Source organism: Urocampus carinirostris, chromosome 11, assembly GCF_059441175.1.
Source record: "Urocampus carinirostris isolate Australia breed hairy pipefish chromosome 11, RoL_Ucar_1.0, whole genome shotgun sequence".
Lineage (NCBI taxonomy): Eukaryota > Metazoa > Chordata > Actinopteri > Syngnathiformes > Syngnathidae > Urocampus > Urocampus carinirostris.
The window spans coordinates 21,674,246-21,690,752 of record NC_142359.1 but is presented as its reverse complement, the minus strand read 5'-3'; the positions used below and the strand labels follow the sequence as shown (position 1 = coordinate 21,690,752).

The 16,507-nt window shown below is 39.2% G+C and overlaps 1 protein-coding gene across 1 annotated transcript in view; it reads right to left on the bottom strand.

The window, feature by feature from the left end:
- Nucleotides 1–47: 47 nt before the first annotated feature.
- rassf3 (Ras association domain family member 3) overlaps nucleotides 48–16,507 on the bottom strand; it is a 47,893-nt gene continuing 31,433 nt past the window's right edge. Inside the window, exons 3-7 of the mRNA XM_088348736.1 lie at nucleotides 5,880–5,987; nucleotides 4,278–4,475; nucleotides 4,115–4,202; nucleotides 2,680–2,795; nucleotides 48–1,850 (exon numbers count right to left, since the gene is read on the bottom strand). Coding sequence (XP_088204862.1) covers nucleotides 1,698–1,850; nucleotides 2,680–2,795; nucleotides 4,115–4,202; nucleotides 4,278–4,475; nucleotides 5,880–5,987 — 663 coding nt within the window. The 3' untranslated portion in view covers nucleotides 48–1,697. The remainder of the gene's footprint in view (nucleotides 1,851–2,679; nucleotides 2,796–4,114; nucleotides 4,203–4,277; nucleotides 4,476–5,879; nucleotides 5,988–16,507) is intronic.

Sequence of the window (16,507 nt, the reverse complement as noted above, 5' to 3'; positions counted from 1 at the left end):
AATAGAGGTCAACAAGAGGAGGGCCTCAAAAACAAAGACGAACGCAGTTTTCTTTTCCATGTCACCTTTAATAGTTGCAGTTTTCACTTGCGACAAGGGATCATCACAACAAAAATACAACCATTTTCTATCCGCAGATGCTATAAAATAAAAGGCACTGCTGACGTTTTAAAGGACTAACCTCTTTCTCAAATATGGCTTGAAGGCTTTGAAATCAGCAACAAATTAAACTTCGGGTCTTCGATTATGATAAAAAGATCAAACTATCAGCCTTTGGATAACACGTTGCCATAGTAACACATCATGCACAGACATGAGGCTAAACGAATGACTGATTCAGTGTATACATTAAATGGCAGCCTAGAAAAGCCACTGCACGAAGTGAAAAGGCCTTCCAGTGGAAGGTTGGATTATTAAAAATAAACAACAAAACAATGAAAAAAGATGTCCCTGAATTAGCCATTTAAAGTGCCCCCCCAAACAAATATTTAGGTATAAGTTGATACAACTGATGTCAAGCTCTGCTAACAGTATCATGTTAACATTTGATAAACTTTTCCATTGAGACAAGGAACTGAAGCATAAAAAGGCCATAAATGGGAAACAAAACCCCTCCAATTTTCAGTGTCAAAAATGCCCCCCTTTATTCTATATATTTCAAATTGTTTTAATGCCCTCTTTAGACATGTTTCTGACCATTCTATGCTTCAGGTAAAGCCAGTGTTTAATAGACCTATAAATCACTTAAATAAACCTCTACTCCATATATTTTGCATTTACTTACACTTTTTTGTGCACCAGGAAACGCCACAAAATAGTCTTTGGTTATAGTCTGCATGAGTAATAATATAAAATATAACAATACAAAGTCACACGTTGGGAGTAGTTACAGCGTTTTGACCACTAGAATGTGCTGTTTGACTAGCAATGCTGCTTTAAGAGTCCTGTGTACCACGGGTGTGCGTGTACTAAAAACTCCAGCAATTACTTGATGACGTCATTACAAAGCCGTTTACCTCTCTTGCACTAACATAACTCAGGTGAAACCTATAATGCAAAATCTAAGGATTATCACACATTTAGGTTAAAACTAAACGGAAAAACCCTTCATGCACGTGACCATTCTTTCTTCCGCAATTTTCCGTCATTCCGCTTGAGACGAGGTGTGTGGCAGCTTTCCTGTGAGATAAGCGGCACAAGGGGGTGGGTGCTTTATATCAACTCCAACATGCCAGAAGGGACAAAAGCTCTATGGTCCCCGTATACTATCAGCTTGCCCCAGCCTCTCTTTATTTGTCTAGCGCGTCCCATTTCTATTCTACTTCCTATATTCCACTTGTCCACTTCCTGAATCTTCTCATTGCTAAAAACAATTACTCTGTCTGATGTCTACTGCACCTAACAAGTGTTTTATCAAATCTGACTTCTTAATGCTCATAGCTTGACTTCTTTGTTTTTCTCTTCACTGTGTTTTGATTGTTTCTCCGCCTCTGCTTAACTACAAATGAATAGCTCTACCCATATACATTTAGGAAAATATGTACAAAATGTAGTGAGGAATTTAAATATGTCTTTTGTGAGTCCATGGCACATCAGTCCCCAAAGTCCAGATGCCTCTAGTTTGCCACATTACTGGAGGCGGATCGGGTGAAAAAAGAAATGCCCCCTGAGGCCATCAAGCGGACGCTCTTCAAGTTTTATGGGGCTCCTGCCCGCACCACCTGCAGCGCCTCCTTCAGTCTGTGGCGGTAGACTTCATAGCGACGGGTTAGTGCCTCCTTCTGCTCGCCTTCTTCCTTGTCCAAGATGCGCAAAAAGTTTCTCAGCTCCGGGATAGAGAAGGCATCCCACTGACAACACAATACACACGATATTAAGAATATAACACATGTCATTGGTTCCCATATATAGGAAGATACTGGTGGGCCAACAGGGTTCAATTGGTCCTGCCAGAGTCTCAAACTTGTATAATTAAAAAATTATTCAAGTATATATAATCAAAGTAACTTTTGTATTTCTCATTATATAAATGTTTGGAAGCGCAATTGTGTGTTTTTGATCTACGTCTGTCAGTCATAAGGAATCTTGGTTAGTAAAATCTTCATGCCCCCGTTTAGTTGTGGAGGCGTTTGTCTCACCCCTTGTGCATTGTGATTAGACTGCTGGGTGAAATTGTGACATTTACAAGCGTCGCAATTCCCCCAAGTTGAACATTTATCAATTCTTGGCAACCAGAAAAAAAGGAATTGCGCAGAGCCTTCCAAGTAGAAAACCTGCCCAGTTGCCATTGCGAGCAATCCAAAATAGTCACGCAGAGGAAATTTGCAGGAAAACACTTTGGTGGACACGGGTCATAACTGTAGCTTCAAGTTGCACAAACGTAGCAGTACTGATATTTAATACTGTAAATTATCAAAATCAACAATATGAGTATTACATTTAAAACTTCTATTAGTGATTTGTTCTGTTTACTCGCCAAAATAATACCTTAAAACATCATCGGAACAACACTAGTTATTTTTAGTCTTATTATAGGATGATGATCAGATTTGAGTCAACTGATTTCTTTGGACTTATTAACCTATTAAACATTCTTTATAGACAAAGGTTTAGACAGTAAATAGAGAAGGTGATAAGCCAGGCCACTTGTAACCGAGTGGGATGCAAAGCAGGTGTTACCAAGACTTCTCCGGTCTGTTGCTCCCGAAGAACGAAGCCCAAAGTGTCGTCGTCTGGTCCCGCCACTAAACGTAGAAAGAGCGGCTGCTCCCCATCGGAAAGTTTACACACGTACACTAAATTCACAAATACAAAAACACACGCATACAAACACTTAGTGTATGTGTTAACATTGTCCATCTTCGAAAGCCATCTGGTCAATTTTTAATAGATATGACGTGCAAAACCACAATCTTTGATTTAGCTCGTAACTTGAAATCAAAGAGATCTTATTCGAATGGCTCAGACGCCAGCTGGGGGGTATTTGTGTACTTTCACAGCCAGCATTTAAAACACGCCATACCACAAATATCTGCAAAAGCCTTCGCTTGTGAGTCAGTGCCAATGCATAAACAGAGTCTCATGTGTTATTGTACACACAATACTTAAAAACAAACAATCAAATGTAATGTATGTCTACAAGGGCTGCAACTAAAGCAGATTTTTAATAGTCGACTAGTCACGGACTCGAAAAATTTAGTTGAATAATTGGATTATTATTTTTTTCCAAAATTTAGCATGAAGTTGATTTAATTTTGTGTAAAATTATAATGAACACAAGAAAAATGGGTGTAACGAAAAATACATCTTTTATTGAACGTATTGCTGCTTGGTACAAAAAAAAAAGCCCCATCTAAAAATAATTACGCACAGTCCTTGGTCAGGAGATGCATAAGTCCATAAATAAACCTCTGTCCATTTTTCAGGACATGCAAATAAATAAACAAACTCAAGAAAGCATTCGAATCCCTTTCACCAAGTACAGGTTCACGGGCAGCAGATGAACAATAAATACAACTAATGTTGTGTGCATTTTGTAAAGTACATTCAGCGGTCAACTGCAAAGTCTGTAACAAAGGTACTTAACGATTCTTAAAGAATTAAATCGAACAGTTTTGGCAACTGACTTGTTCAGACTGCATGTATATAATTAAATACGCTGTCAGGCAGTCTGGCATAACGCTCAAGCTTTATTTCATTGTCAAATAAACGTGTATAAAATGTACAATGCATGTCTTCAAAACCGAAGTGGCTTTCACGTTATTTGAACCTTACCGTTTGGTTCAACTGCCCGACTGTTTTGTTGAAATGTTTGTGCATTGCCGAGGTTGTACTGTCATGATACGCAATGCCGTTTTTTTAAATTCGCCGTATCTAGGCTAAAATGCTTCAAAACGTTAGGGGTTTTGGTAGGCCTAATAGTTGGTAACGCTGTCATTTATGTATAAGCGACTCTCAGCAGAGATTATAATCATGTAAGATAGCTCATTTTGTTGTAAAAACATGTCTGGCGACAGGTCGACTATTTCTTTCATCGATTTTTGTCGTCACGCCGACTAATCCTTGCAACCCTCATGTCCACACGCACACATGTACACCACAGAAATTATCTCACCCTGCTCCTCGCGACGATATCGTTTGTACAGTGCATATTTTGCCGGGTTGTCTGCAACTGTGAATTTATTCAGCAGGGCCACAATTACCTAAACAAACCAAAACAATGATTACACTGTTGTCTTTTTTCCAAATGGCTTGTGGATCAAGTTGTATTAGTGCACCTGTCTGACTGTGTTGTTGGAGCTGATGTGGAGGGTATTGCTGACACCCCGTGGCAGGTAGAAGGCCTCTCCTGTCGCTACTGCATTGCCTTTGCCTTCAGGGGCTGCAGGAACTGCCCAGCGGGTGGCACGTACTGTTACTGGCCTTCTCAGGTCCATCTGGACCTTGATGAAGCCTGTGTAGACATTGCTGGAACCCTGAGCAGAACACAAATGATTTGAGTGTGCGAGTGTCTGAGTGTATCAAGGACAGATGGCCGCGTCATCGTTCATTTAATCTCATTATTTCATTAGGGGCTTGTGTGGGTGTGTGTAGTTGTGTGAGTAAACACAAAATCATCAAGTTGACAGATAGAAAGGAGGAAGCAAGTAGTGGATGGCACGGCAAGATGAAACGATAGCAAGATGGATGAAGACCCTATTAGACGCAACATGAACAGTCCGCTCCTAATCCACTAAACTCGACCAGACATAACGAAAGATATTTAAAACATGCTATTTTTGCAAAGTCAACGCAGGTTACCAGCAGTGATGTGTTTTTATATATCTGTTATATAGAAATAAGCTGGATTTATATAAAGATGTTTATGAGAGTAATATTACATAGTGCCACAAAATCTATCCATAAAAGTAAACATTTAGATATGTAAACTAACGAGAATGAGAGTGCTTTTAAATTACGGGTTGGATAAAAACATCATCAACGTATGCAAATACATCGAAAGTCTGGCTGGCTGTTCGCTATCAAAATACAAATCTGCCTGCCTCTGAGTAAATGATGCTTTCATGGAAAAAATGAGGTTTTTACTCAATTCCAAGATGTTGTTGGGGGGGGGGGAAGGACTTCAATTAATCAGCCTGACAAGAGATATTTGTGACAGTCATGAAGACACCCCCAAATCATCAGTCCAAAGAAATTTAGACAATTTGAAAGATAACCCTTAGTTATGTTACATGAATCTTTTTAATATAGGTTTTAGATAATAATACAAATGTGTGTCAGCCATTTTCATTACTTAAATTGACTTCAACCGATTCAACTGCCACCAACAAAACCTTTCGTTTTCCTCAAATGTGACCAAAAAAAAATTAAGTTGCTGATGACCTCACACTACAACAATTCTATTTAGACAAAGTTCATAATCCCCAATAAACCTGTTAAAGTAGTCAAGGATTACAATTACAATTAAACTAAGGTCACATCACTATTAATAGTTTTATGTTACTACTATACATTTAATTATCTGCTTTTATTTATCTGCTTTTGGTTAAATACCCTTAGAGATGATCGGAATGGCTATGCTCAGATTTGTACACAAATTTACTGGAAATTGTCAAAGCACCAGCAAACGCGACACAGAGTTCAAAGAACAAGCTTGGCTGGAGACATCCTCCACCCTTGAGAGTACAACAATAGCAGCACACAACAGTGATCTCACAGCAGAAGAATGTGAAGGTTCAGGTGAAAAAAACGAGTCGAGATTAAGATAGTTGCACAGCGGGCGGAACTGAGATTCCCGCATACATCACACCTATTTTCAAAACAAATACATGCAAAAACAAAATCTCTTTCACTATTCATACGTGTGTGTGCCTGCTCACCAAGGTCATCTTGAGGTGGTCCTTGGTTAGCATGTTATACTGCTCTATCTTCAGCCTGATTTCCTCGTGGCTGAACTCAGTGCGCAGCTTGGTCTCCTTGTCCACATCCTGAGCAAAGGCAGAAGCCAAAAGTTGACATGAGTCAGCAGCAACACACGCTTTCTTACGCAAAGATCGACAGCTCAGAGTAGTGACGCGCCGATGACACGGGAGGGAAGACCAAGATGGTGTCCAAATATTTTTGTCCAGCATCATATTGTGTTGCACAAGCCAAGATGATTGCACTTCCGCACTGCGAACCCAAAAACCCCAAATTGGCTAGAAGTTTGAGCGTGTGCCTTATTGTCTGGTGCGTCTTGTATGCAAAACACATTAAAAATGCATCACGGTGAATGATCATATTTGTACAATCGTCGATCAGTCAATATTTAGCAACAATCACAATTGAATAACAATGGTGGCAGAAGGGTTTGAACCCACTGAGAACACAGGTGACTTAAGGACCAATAGGTCTTATCTCATTATGAAACCATTTTTAGTCACGTTGCCAGATACAATTGTTAGAGAAAATACAAAACAGAAAGTGATTACAAATCGGTATAAAATTTTGTACCACCTTTTCTTAGCTTAAAACTAAGCATTGTAAGTGTCATGTGTTGTTGAATACGTCCGGTCATGCGTTTCATTAGCTTTCAGGATGTCCAAATTATATCCCAAATTGCTTTTCTCTTCATTCAGTTCAGTATATTGTGCGATTCAATGTCTGACAAAATTATTGTGGTCCGGCCCAATTATAACTTTAACAATGTGGTGCCGTGACTAAAATAGTGTGATGATGACATAAAATTGAATGCCTTTTCGTGTATCGTTAGTATCCCTAACAGGATCCGCCACTTTTCCCGCAGTGATCTGGGTTGAATCCTGTTGCATCCAATTTTGCAATTGTGATCAGCAATACATTTCGACTGATCAATCAATGCACAAATATGGTTTGAGCATTATAGTCCAGTGTGCCAAATAATATATATATACATATATGAAATTATATCACAAAATACTTTTGTGAAATTGTTAGGGGTGTGCTTTACAATTCCGTGTGCCTTATAGTGCGGAAAATACAGTATTTTGTAAGGTTCCAGATTATCTTGTATGACACAATGCAAGTCCACTAAAACGATTTAAACCTAAATGGAAAAATATTAACGAGTGTTACTATGTCGCGTATGGCTTTTGAAGCCTTACATGCTGTGTGACCTGGGTGTAGGTTAGCGATAGGCTAGTAATTTATCTGCTCTGTTGTGACAAACGTATATGACCCCTAGTAATCATATAGCTTGAGATAGCATAGCTTATTCCTGATGCAACGTAACAGACCCTGGGGGTCAAGATCATGAGACAATTTGTGCATTGCTGCAGGAAAAAACATGAAACCACACAAATATTCTTTGTACTCTGAAACTGAATGCAACTTTCTTGTGCCATTTTTCTGTGTCTGTGCTTACAAGGGCATCGAGCTACATTAAACCCCCCCCTCACACAGCAGGAGACTGCTGGGAATAGGATCCTTTTATGGCAAAGATACAGCTGAAGGAGCGTTGAAGGTGCGCACACACGCGCAAGCATGTCCTGTGTATGCATGTATGTGTTTAAATTATTAAAAGACATCACCAAGGGCCTCGCTAAACTTTCTATTGGCCTGGAAAAAATGTATAAGATCTAAAAGGTGCCTTTAAAATGATGACCTCAGGACACACCCATAACAACTTTGAGACAGGAAGCAGCAGGTAAGAAGATTAAGGTCTTTGCGAACTAACACAAGGCAGCAGAGGAAGTGAGAAGAGCCAAAGAAACACGGCAGTGTTTCGACACAACGTGCTGCCAAGTGATGGAAGGTACGCCGGCTGGAAAAAAAAAGCGTGTAAAGAAGTCATCTTTTATTGTTAACTCAGTGTTCCCCATTCATAGCTGATTTCTTTTTCCTACGAACATTTTTTGCAGATTCTTGATGCTCTTTTCGGTTAAAGTTGAGTAAATAAGTTCCTGCAATTGCAAAAGTCGTTTGTTTTTTATGAATGATAAGCTAACATTAAGCCCATTCGAGTTTTTTTTAAGAAATACATCTACATGCTTATGCTGTGGAGGTTTGGTGCATTGATGTTGCAACTCTCTTTGCTTAAAGCAAGATCGGTTTGCTGCTCATGCGGTCAATATTGGTCTTCTCAGTCAAGTGTTATGTGAGCTCACAGACTTGTTTTAATATGGCAACAAACACTAACCTTGACATCTGAATTCAAAATGAAAGCTGGATGTCCTCTTATCTTTAAACTTATACACACAACTGCAGTATTCTTGCCTTTATCTGCATGTCAGCGTGTAAACAGATGATGTCATCGAGTGCTATGCTGCGCTGTGGGAAGACCAAACACTAACTTTGACCGACTACAATGTAACATTTACAGACCGGCCCACTTCATCTGACTTTGTGCTATTTACTTTTGTGTAAAAATGTCCGTCCTCCCCAACCTCTTTTTGACTGTGCTACTTCCTGTTGCGTCCACTGGGGGGAAGTCAAGATGGACCACACCTTTCTACATTCCTTCATTATTAGGTGGACATACAAGGTTTCCTGCATGACCAATTAATAAAAAACAGGGAAACAAATTCAGTCTAAAAGCAGAAGAGAATGCTTCCTACTGGGGTTCAAACCATAAATACAGTATACATTCAGGCAGCATGGTTTTTGATTGTACTGACAAAACTGCTGGACCACCCAGAAAAACAAGCTTGGAGAAATGAAACATGGGTAAAACATGAGGGAATTGAAAAGAGCTAAAGCAGAAAAACAGGTGGGCGAGGAAGGTAAATAATTAACCACACACTTTTTTTTTTATAGATAAAACCTTTTCATTTGATCGTGCTATGCTTCCGAAAGATAAAAAAAGCCTTGTTCTGGCGACCCAACAACAAAAAATTACATGCACTGGGGCTATTAGTGAATAATGTATTGTAGACCCCGTCATATGTTCTGTGTTAGCTAGAATGTGTGGCCAGCTGTGTATGACTTTGAAGGGAAGTGTCTGGCCTGTTGGGTAACTTGGGTTTCAGTGAGTAAATACAGGGAGTGCAGAATTATTAGGCAAATGAGTATTTTGACCACATCATCCTCTTTATGCATGTTGTCTTACTCCAAGCTGTATAGGCTCAAAAGCCTACTACCAATTAAGCATATCAGGTGATGTGCATCTCTGTAATGAGAAGGGGTGTGGGCTAATGACATCAACACCCTATATCAGGTGTGCATAATTATTAGGCAACTTCCTTTCCTTTGGCAAAATGGGTCAGAAGAGGGACTTGACAGGCTCTGAAAAGTCAAAAATAGTGAGATATCTTGCAGAGGGATGCAGCACTCTTAAAATTGCCAAGCTTCTGAAGCGTGATCATCGAACAATCAAGCGTTACATTCAAAATAGTCAACAGGGTCGCAAGAAGCGTGTAGAAAAACCAAGGCGCAAAATAACTGCCCGTGAACTGAGAAAAGTCAAGCGTACAACTGCCAAGATGCCACTTGCCACCAGTTTTGCCATATTTCAGAGCTGCAACATCACTGGAGTGCCCAAAAGCACAAGGTGTGCAATACTCAGAGACATGGCCAAGGTAAGAAAGGCTGAAAAACGACCACCACTGAACAAGACACACAAGCTGAAACGTCAAGACTGGGCCAAGAAAAATCTCAAGACGGATTTTTCTAAGGTTTTATGGACTGATGAAATGAGAGTGAGTCTTGATGGGCCAGATGGATGGGCCCGTGGCTGGATCGGTAAAGGGCAGAGAGCTCCAGTCCGCCTCAGACGCCAGCAAGGTGGAGGTGGGGTACTGGTATGGGCTGGTATCATCAAAGATGAGCTTGTGGGGCCTTTTCGGGTTGAGGATGGACTGAAGCTCAACTCCCATTCCTACTGCCAGTTTCTGGAAGACACCTTCTTCAAGCAGTGGTACAGGAAGAAGTCCGCATCCTTCAAGAAAAACATGATTTTCATGCAGGACAACGCTCCATCACACGCATCCAAGTACTCCACAGCGTGGCTGGCAAGAAAGGGTCTAAAAGAAGAAAAACTAATGACATGGCCTCCTTGTTCACCTGATCTGAACCCCATAGAGAACCTGTGGTCCCTCATCAAATGTGAGATTTACAAGGAGGGAAAACAGTACACCTCTCTGAACAGTGTCTGGGAGGCTGTGGTTGCTGCTGCACGCAATGTTGATCGTGAACAGATCAAAGCACTGACAGAATCCATGGATGGCAGGCTTTTGAGTGTCCTTGCAAAGAAAGGTGGCTATATTGGTCACTGATTTGTTTTTGTTTTGTTTTTGAATGTCAGAAATGTATATTTGTGAATGTTGAGCTGTTATATTGGTTTCCCTGATGAAAATAAATAATTGAAATGGGTATACATTTGTTTTTTGTTAAGTTGCCTAATAATTATGCACAGTAATAGTCACCTGCACACACAGATATCCTCCTAAAATAGCTAAAACTAAAAAAGCCCCACTCCAACTTCCAAAATATTCAGCTTTGATATTAATGAGACTTTTGGGTTCATTAAGAACATGGTTGTTGTTCAATAATAAAATTAATCCTCAAAAATACAACTTGCCTAATAATTCTGCACTCCCTGTAATGCTGAGTTAGCAAAGTAAAAGAAAAATATTTCATCATCTATGCTTGCGTTGTATAATTAATGTAATTTTACTCAATTTAGAGATGGTGTTCTACATTGATGGTTGTTTTATAGCGTGCTTATAAAAACATGTCAGTTGACAATGTGAATAGCTGAGCCAGGCACCATAGAAATTTAAAGGTCTGACGTGCATTGCCTTTTAAAAAGACAGAAATATGGTGAGTCAAGTGACATGTACTGACAAGACACCTATAATGAAAACATTTTTTTTTCTCAATCTCAAAAACAATTGACCAGAAACAGGCTGAGTTGACTGTTCAAATGCCTTTTCTGTGATTGCTTGTAATGATGCTGTTTTTAATACCAGTCATCCAGTGGCGTGGAAACTCAATCCAACACACGTCCATGAGATGAAACAAAATAATGATGATTCCGATGCTGCACAAGACCAAAGGCATTATTTGACGGTGGATGATGCATTCTATGCGCGGTAATTGGTCACGCATGTCAAGGCCAAATTATATTGGGATGTTCCAACTTAACATCTACGTCAGGCTTGCAGGCCAACAAACTGGGCAGATGAGAGTTGATCGTTTATGTGGTTCTCATGATGTTGATTCCCAACACCATTCTGGATCTGGCTTATCTTAATATCTTTTAGGAATGCAATCCTTTGGTTGAAAATACTAAAAGCATTCACTAAAACAATATTGCATTCATTCTACAAGCCACTCAGGAGCAATGTTCCCTCTAATTTTCCACGGGTCTGAGCGTTCACACAAAGTCGGTGAGCAACACTTGAAACCACAGTGAGCAACCATAATCCCAAGTGTGGCAAGATAATTAATTATCAAATATGTCCAAAACTTGACATCAAGTTACATTTTGCTGAGTTTCCGGCAATGCAAAATTATTTTTCTCTTTTGAATGAATTGACTCATGTACTATTGCAAAGGTTGTACGGCCTACAAACGTCGTTTGTTCTTACAATTCTTTCACAAGATATCCATTTCTTTTTATTTCCTGATATATTTTGTCGCATAATATTAACATTTTTGGGGGCTTATTTAGTCGGTTGTAATATACAGAACTGTACTTAATCACATTTTTTAGTGGAAGTACAATGTTGGCAACAAGATTCACTTGATATAATTGGAAATTATTTGAATGCAACACAAACTTTTTCTCCTTTTTTGTGTGTTTTTTTCTACTTTTTTTTTTTAATTCCTTTAAAAAAAATCTCATTGTGTTTATTTTTTCCGAGCTGTTACTTTTTTCTTTTTGTTATCCGTTTATTTTTTTCCAACATTTCTTTTTCTTTTTTTCTGGCTTTTTCAAAATTTTTCCCTCTTCCTTTTGTTTCTTTTTTTCTCAGCTTTTCACTACTTTTTCATTTTGGAATTTTTTTCTTTTTGTTCTATTCCCCCCTTCCTTTAAGTCATTTTGTGCATAATGTTACATAATATTTGGTCATGTTGGGATTAAAGAAGCCAAAACAACCTGAAGAGCCGGTTCCTTTTAGTGAGCCGAGCCGAAGAAGCCGGTTCTCGACAAACTCTATTAACTTTACTCAACTTCGTTCTACTTCGACTCGACTTCCAAATACCGCATTTAGGACACAACGTCAGGGGAGCCCGTGTATTTTTACCTTCATGCACTGTAACTTTGACTTAAGTCGCTTCTTAATTAGTAATTTTGAGCCCTCATTTTTGTGCGCTGGCTAGATTTTCTTGTGCGCTGAGAATGTGCGAGCAGTGCGCAATTGCGCACGCGCGCAGCTTAGAGGGAACACTGCTCAGGAGGTTTCCATGTTATGCTTCTCAGTCCAGCGAATGTCCATAGCACAGGTAATCTACTCTTTTCTGCTGCAACAAGGAACAGAAAGATTCCAGTTGTGTTTACCAAGAAAACCCACAGCAAAAAAATCTCCTAGATGTTAACATAACCTATCGTAAACGGTGTAAGGTCAGAAACCAACAAAAACAGAGAATACAGGCAAGGTCGAGCAACAGGAAGTGACGTACAATAGAAAGATGGAGGAAGGAAATCTAAAGCAGGAAAATGTGCTGGGAGGGAAGTAGGGGCGAGGATGGGGACATTCAGCAATGCAACCAAAAATTTACAAGCATTTTGATCATTTAAAATGTCGTTTTAAAATAACATGATCAGATGCCTTTTTTGTTTTGTTTTTAACAAAAATGGAGGCTCACAGAGCAGGCATTCGAACAGTCAACTCAGCCTGTTTCTTGTCAATTGTTTTTGAGATTGAGAGATTTGCTGAAGTAATGAATTTTGTATTAGTTTGATTGTCATGTTTAACTTCAGACTGACTAACCATTTTGGGGAAGCAAGACACTTGGCTAGATAAGTGGACAATAAAAAAAATGAGGGAAAATGAAGTCATCGATAACAATGTTGCTAAATAGGCAAATAGATAAGAAGTTCAAGTTTTGGCCCATGATCGAGGGTCATTTGAGAAGGGAGAAAAAGAGCACACAACAAACAAATGAACAGATGCACAGATCTGTCCATCGCACAGGCATGTACAGTAGTTTGCTGTCTACTGGCTGCCCTAAGAGATGAAACATGTAGAGCGCTTGCGGCCACAGACGAGATGGGCAGATAACAAATGATCTCAGATAAACCAGCTCACACTAATAGTAATGCCAGCAGAAAATATGCTTGGAGAGTTCACAGAGGTTTTTCGCAGGCGGAGAAAAAACCCAGTGTGAAACTACTTCCTTGACAAATTCATGATACAGCTAGGATTTTAAAGATTTATGTTGCAACTCGTCTATAAAAGCCGGTTCTTTAGTTATGCCAAAATTCACATTTAGCATCCATCTTGGGTACTTTGAGTGTTGGCTTCTGTATTCCTCTCCATAAGCCTTTCGGCAGTATCTAATATTGTGGATTTTTATAGTCTTTTTTTCCACTTTAGCTGAATTTTGGCCGGTTTGTTAAGAGCTATTAGATGATCGGAGGACAACCTCTCGCTCATGTCTGCAATATGGGTGTAATCAACAATAAAAAAAACACAGACAATTTGTTGAAATGCTCCAGAACACACTGGCATGCTTTACTATTATCAAAAAAAAACACAAACACCTTACACTAGCCACTGTATGACATGAAGAAAATGCAACAAGATAATCTGGGACTGGTTATACATACGCATAGAGCTGTCAATCAGTGCGACATTTCCACATTTCCACACAGAGCCGCCTTTATACATGGATGTTGACAATGTATGCATACTTTGTAAAACTGCTCAACATTTTACATGTTGATGACGCTATGCATTTTATGCAATGACACTTGTTTTTAAACATATCTTTCCTAAAAACAAACTATGAACTTCTCAATTTAATGCATTGAACTGCTTCGTGTCTCAGTTTTTTCTTCTCCCTGCCACCTTATTAAATGTCACACAAAGTTCTGCCTTCACCCGGGCGACATGCTGATTAAATCCTGCAGACAGACATCTGCACACGGGAGGACTTTCACAAACCTAACTGTGTCTTGTTCAAACACAACTGTGAAAGCATCACTGAACTTTCTATCAAAAACAAGTATGTGGGAGAATAGTGCCACTCTAATCGTTTTTAAGGATTGAATCCCTTTTTACAGTATATAATGGTATCAAACTAATAAAGTTTAGTAAAACCTGAGCATACAGTTTAATTAAATATTCTGCAATACAGCATTTAGAGGGTAGAAGTATCAAAAATGTTTCTATATTTTGGGTTCCTGGCAATTATCTAGCTGCAGGAATAGCCGATGTTGATGCCTTTTAAGTTAACATCACACAAGGAGGCACAACTAGTCATTTTGCACAACTAGTCATTTCACACAGCCGACCAACATGTCCTCAAGGGGTCACCGCCTCCTTTAAGGCTGTAATTAGTGTGGAGATGATGGGGAACCGCCAAACAAAGGCAAGCGTCCCACTGCAAGCCCAAGGCCACATCTTAAGGGAACGGCTGGTCGTGACCTCACTCGTGGAAAGCTGTGTGGGCCACATTGCGCATCCACACACACACACAAAACACACATACCTTGTGTTGAAGGGTTTACTTTGGCTGAACAATCATAAATGCCACTATATGGTAAATTAGTCAGCTTTTATCGGACCAGTGAGAACCCAAAAGTGAGTGACAAATAAATTGGTCAACTCTTTGCACTTAAAAGATTTAATCTCAAACCAAGACCTGGAATTAACACAATTTGCTAGAACTGTACAACTGAAAACAAAGTTTGACAGATTTTTGAATGGTCACTTGAAGTTATTTAGGTCATGTCTGTGGATAGAAAGCCATAGAAACCAGGGGCAATATGATACTTGTGGGCCACTAGACTTTCAGGTTAAACATTCATGAGAGTGGAGCTCGGAGATGGGGGGCCTAAACCTTAAAACAGGTTGCTCAGCAAATACTTTCATGCTCACATTCCTAACTGAATCGTTCATCATTTCCATTTCGGGGCTTCGAAAAATTATGATATAACCCCCTAACGTTCATGTAAAATTCGCCTAAAAATTTAATCAAAGACGTAGTAAAATTAAATGCTGTTCTTGAACCGTTTGGAGAATATGGACAGTTTTAGTCTGTCTTGAAAGGTAACACTCTGACGTTTTGTCCCAAACTGATATGCTACCTGCAAGTGCTACCGACATGGAGTAATCCAAGTTGTAACACACATAAATAGGTTTTTAGTCTTGCCTGATTTTTTTTTTTTGCAATCACATACCTGCAAAAGAGTGTAGCATAGTCATCTTAGCTGAAAAACACCTCAGACAATAGCATGAAGCCTCACCTGGTCTCAATTCAAATTTGATTACATTCTGAAAAATACTAAACGTTGTATTATACAAATTTTTTCTAAAGGTATGTCAGAGCAATTCTGAAAGTGGCCATTTACAGACGACCAGTTTACGGCTCTAATATTTTTGCAGGCCCCATAGGTTATCGAAGGCCAAGGACTGTGAAAAAAAGTTTGCAATTGGCAGAGTGGTGTACTGTTAATCAAAAAGTCAGAGGCTAACGGCCATATTGGAAATCATCTGACTAGTCTGTTTATATTTAAAGGAGAATTATGGAGCAAAACTAAATGATTAGAACAAGGATGGTCAATTAATGCAGGAATACTTTTGGGTGGATTTTTTTTTAAATCTGTCAACATTATCGTGTTTTGGAGTGAATATTTAACACGGTTGGATTCATTGGACAGTCTCTGCAATAACGAGTCCATGTTTGCAGAAAATTAAGTGACTAGGAGAGGACGGTATTGGTGACCTATGCTGGTTTTATAATTTTGGGGTATCCTGTTTCGGACTGATCGTGAGGTCTCTGTGATGGGTATATTTTGAAGTGGTCATCATATCTTGAATTCCAAGAGTGTAAGCTTTACAATGATATGTGGCATGACATTTTTGAGTGACTGGTGACATTGTGAAGACACAACTTTCGTTATCTACAGTCTGACGGCCTGCTGGCAGGCCGTCATCGGAACGTTAAGGGGGTAAAAAAATACATTAATCTGTTAATTATATTATTGAATAAACAAATAAACATCTTTTCAATTCATACATGCATTTTAAAACACTTCAATTGAAAGAAAACAAATTCATAATTACTGTATTTTCCGCACTATATGGCGCACCATGTTATAAGGCGCACCTTCAATGAATGATATATTTTAAAACTTATGCCATACATAAGACGCACCCCATTATAAGGCGCTATAAGTGCATGCTGGTTTAAGATCAGGTAATTGTGCAATTTTGTAATTGTAATCCTGTGCAGTCCTTCGAGACATTTTTGGGATTAAGGGCTATTTACGGTAAATAAATGTGACGACTTGACTACAGTAGAGAATGTAGTTACGTTATGCAACCTCTAGATGTTGCCACGCTCAAGGGAATGTCAACAAAAAATTCAAAAAGGTCAA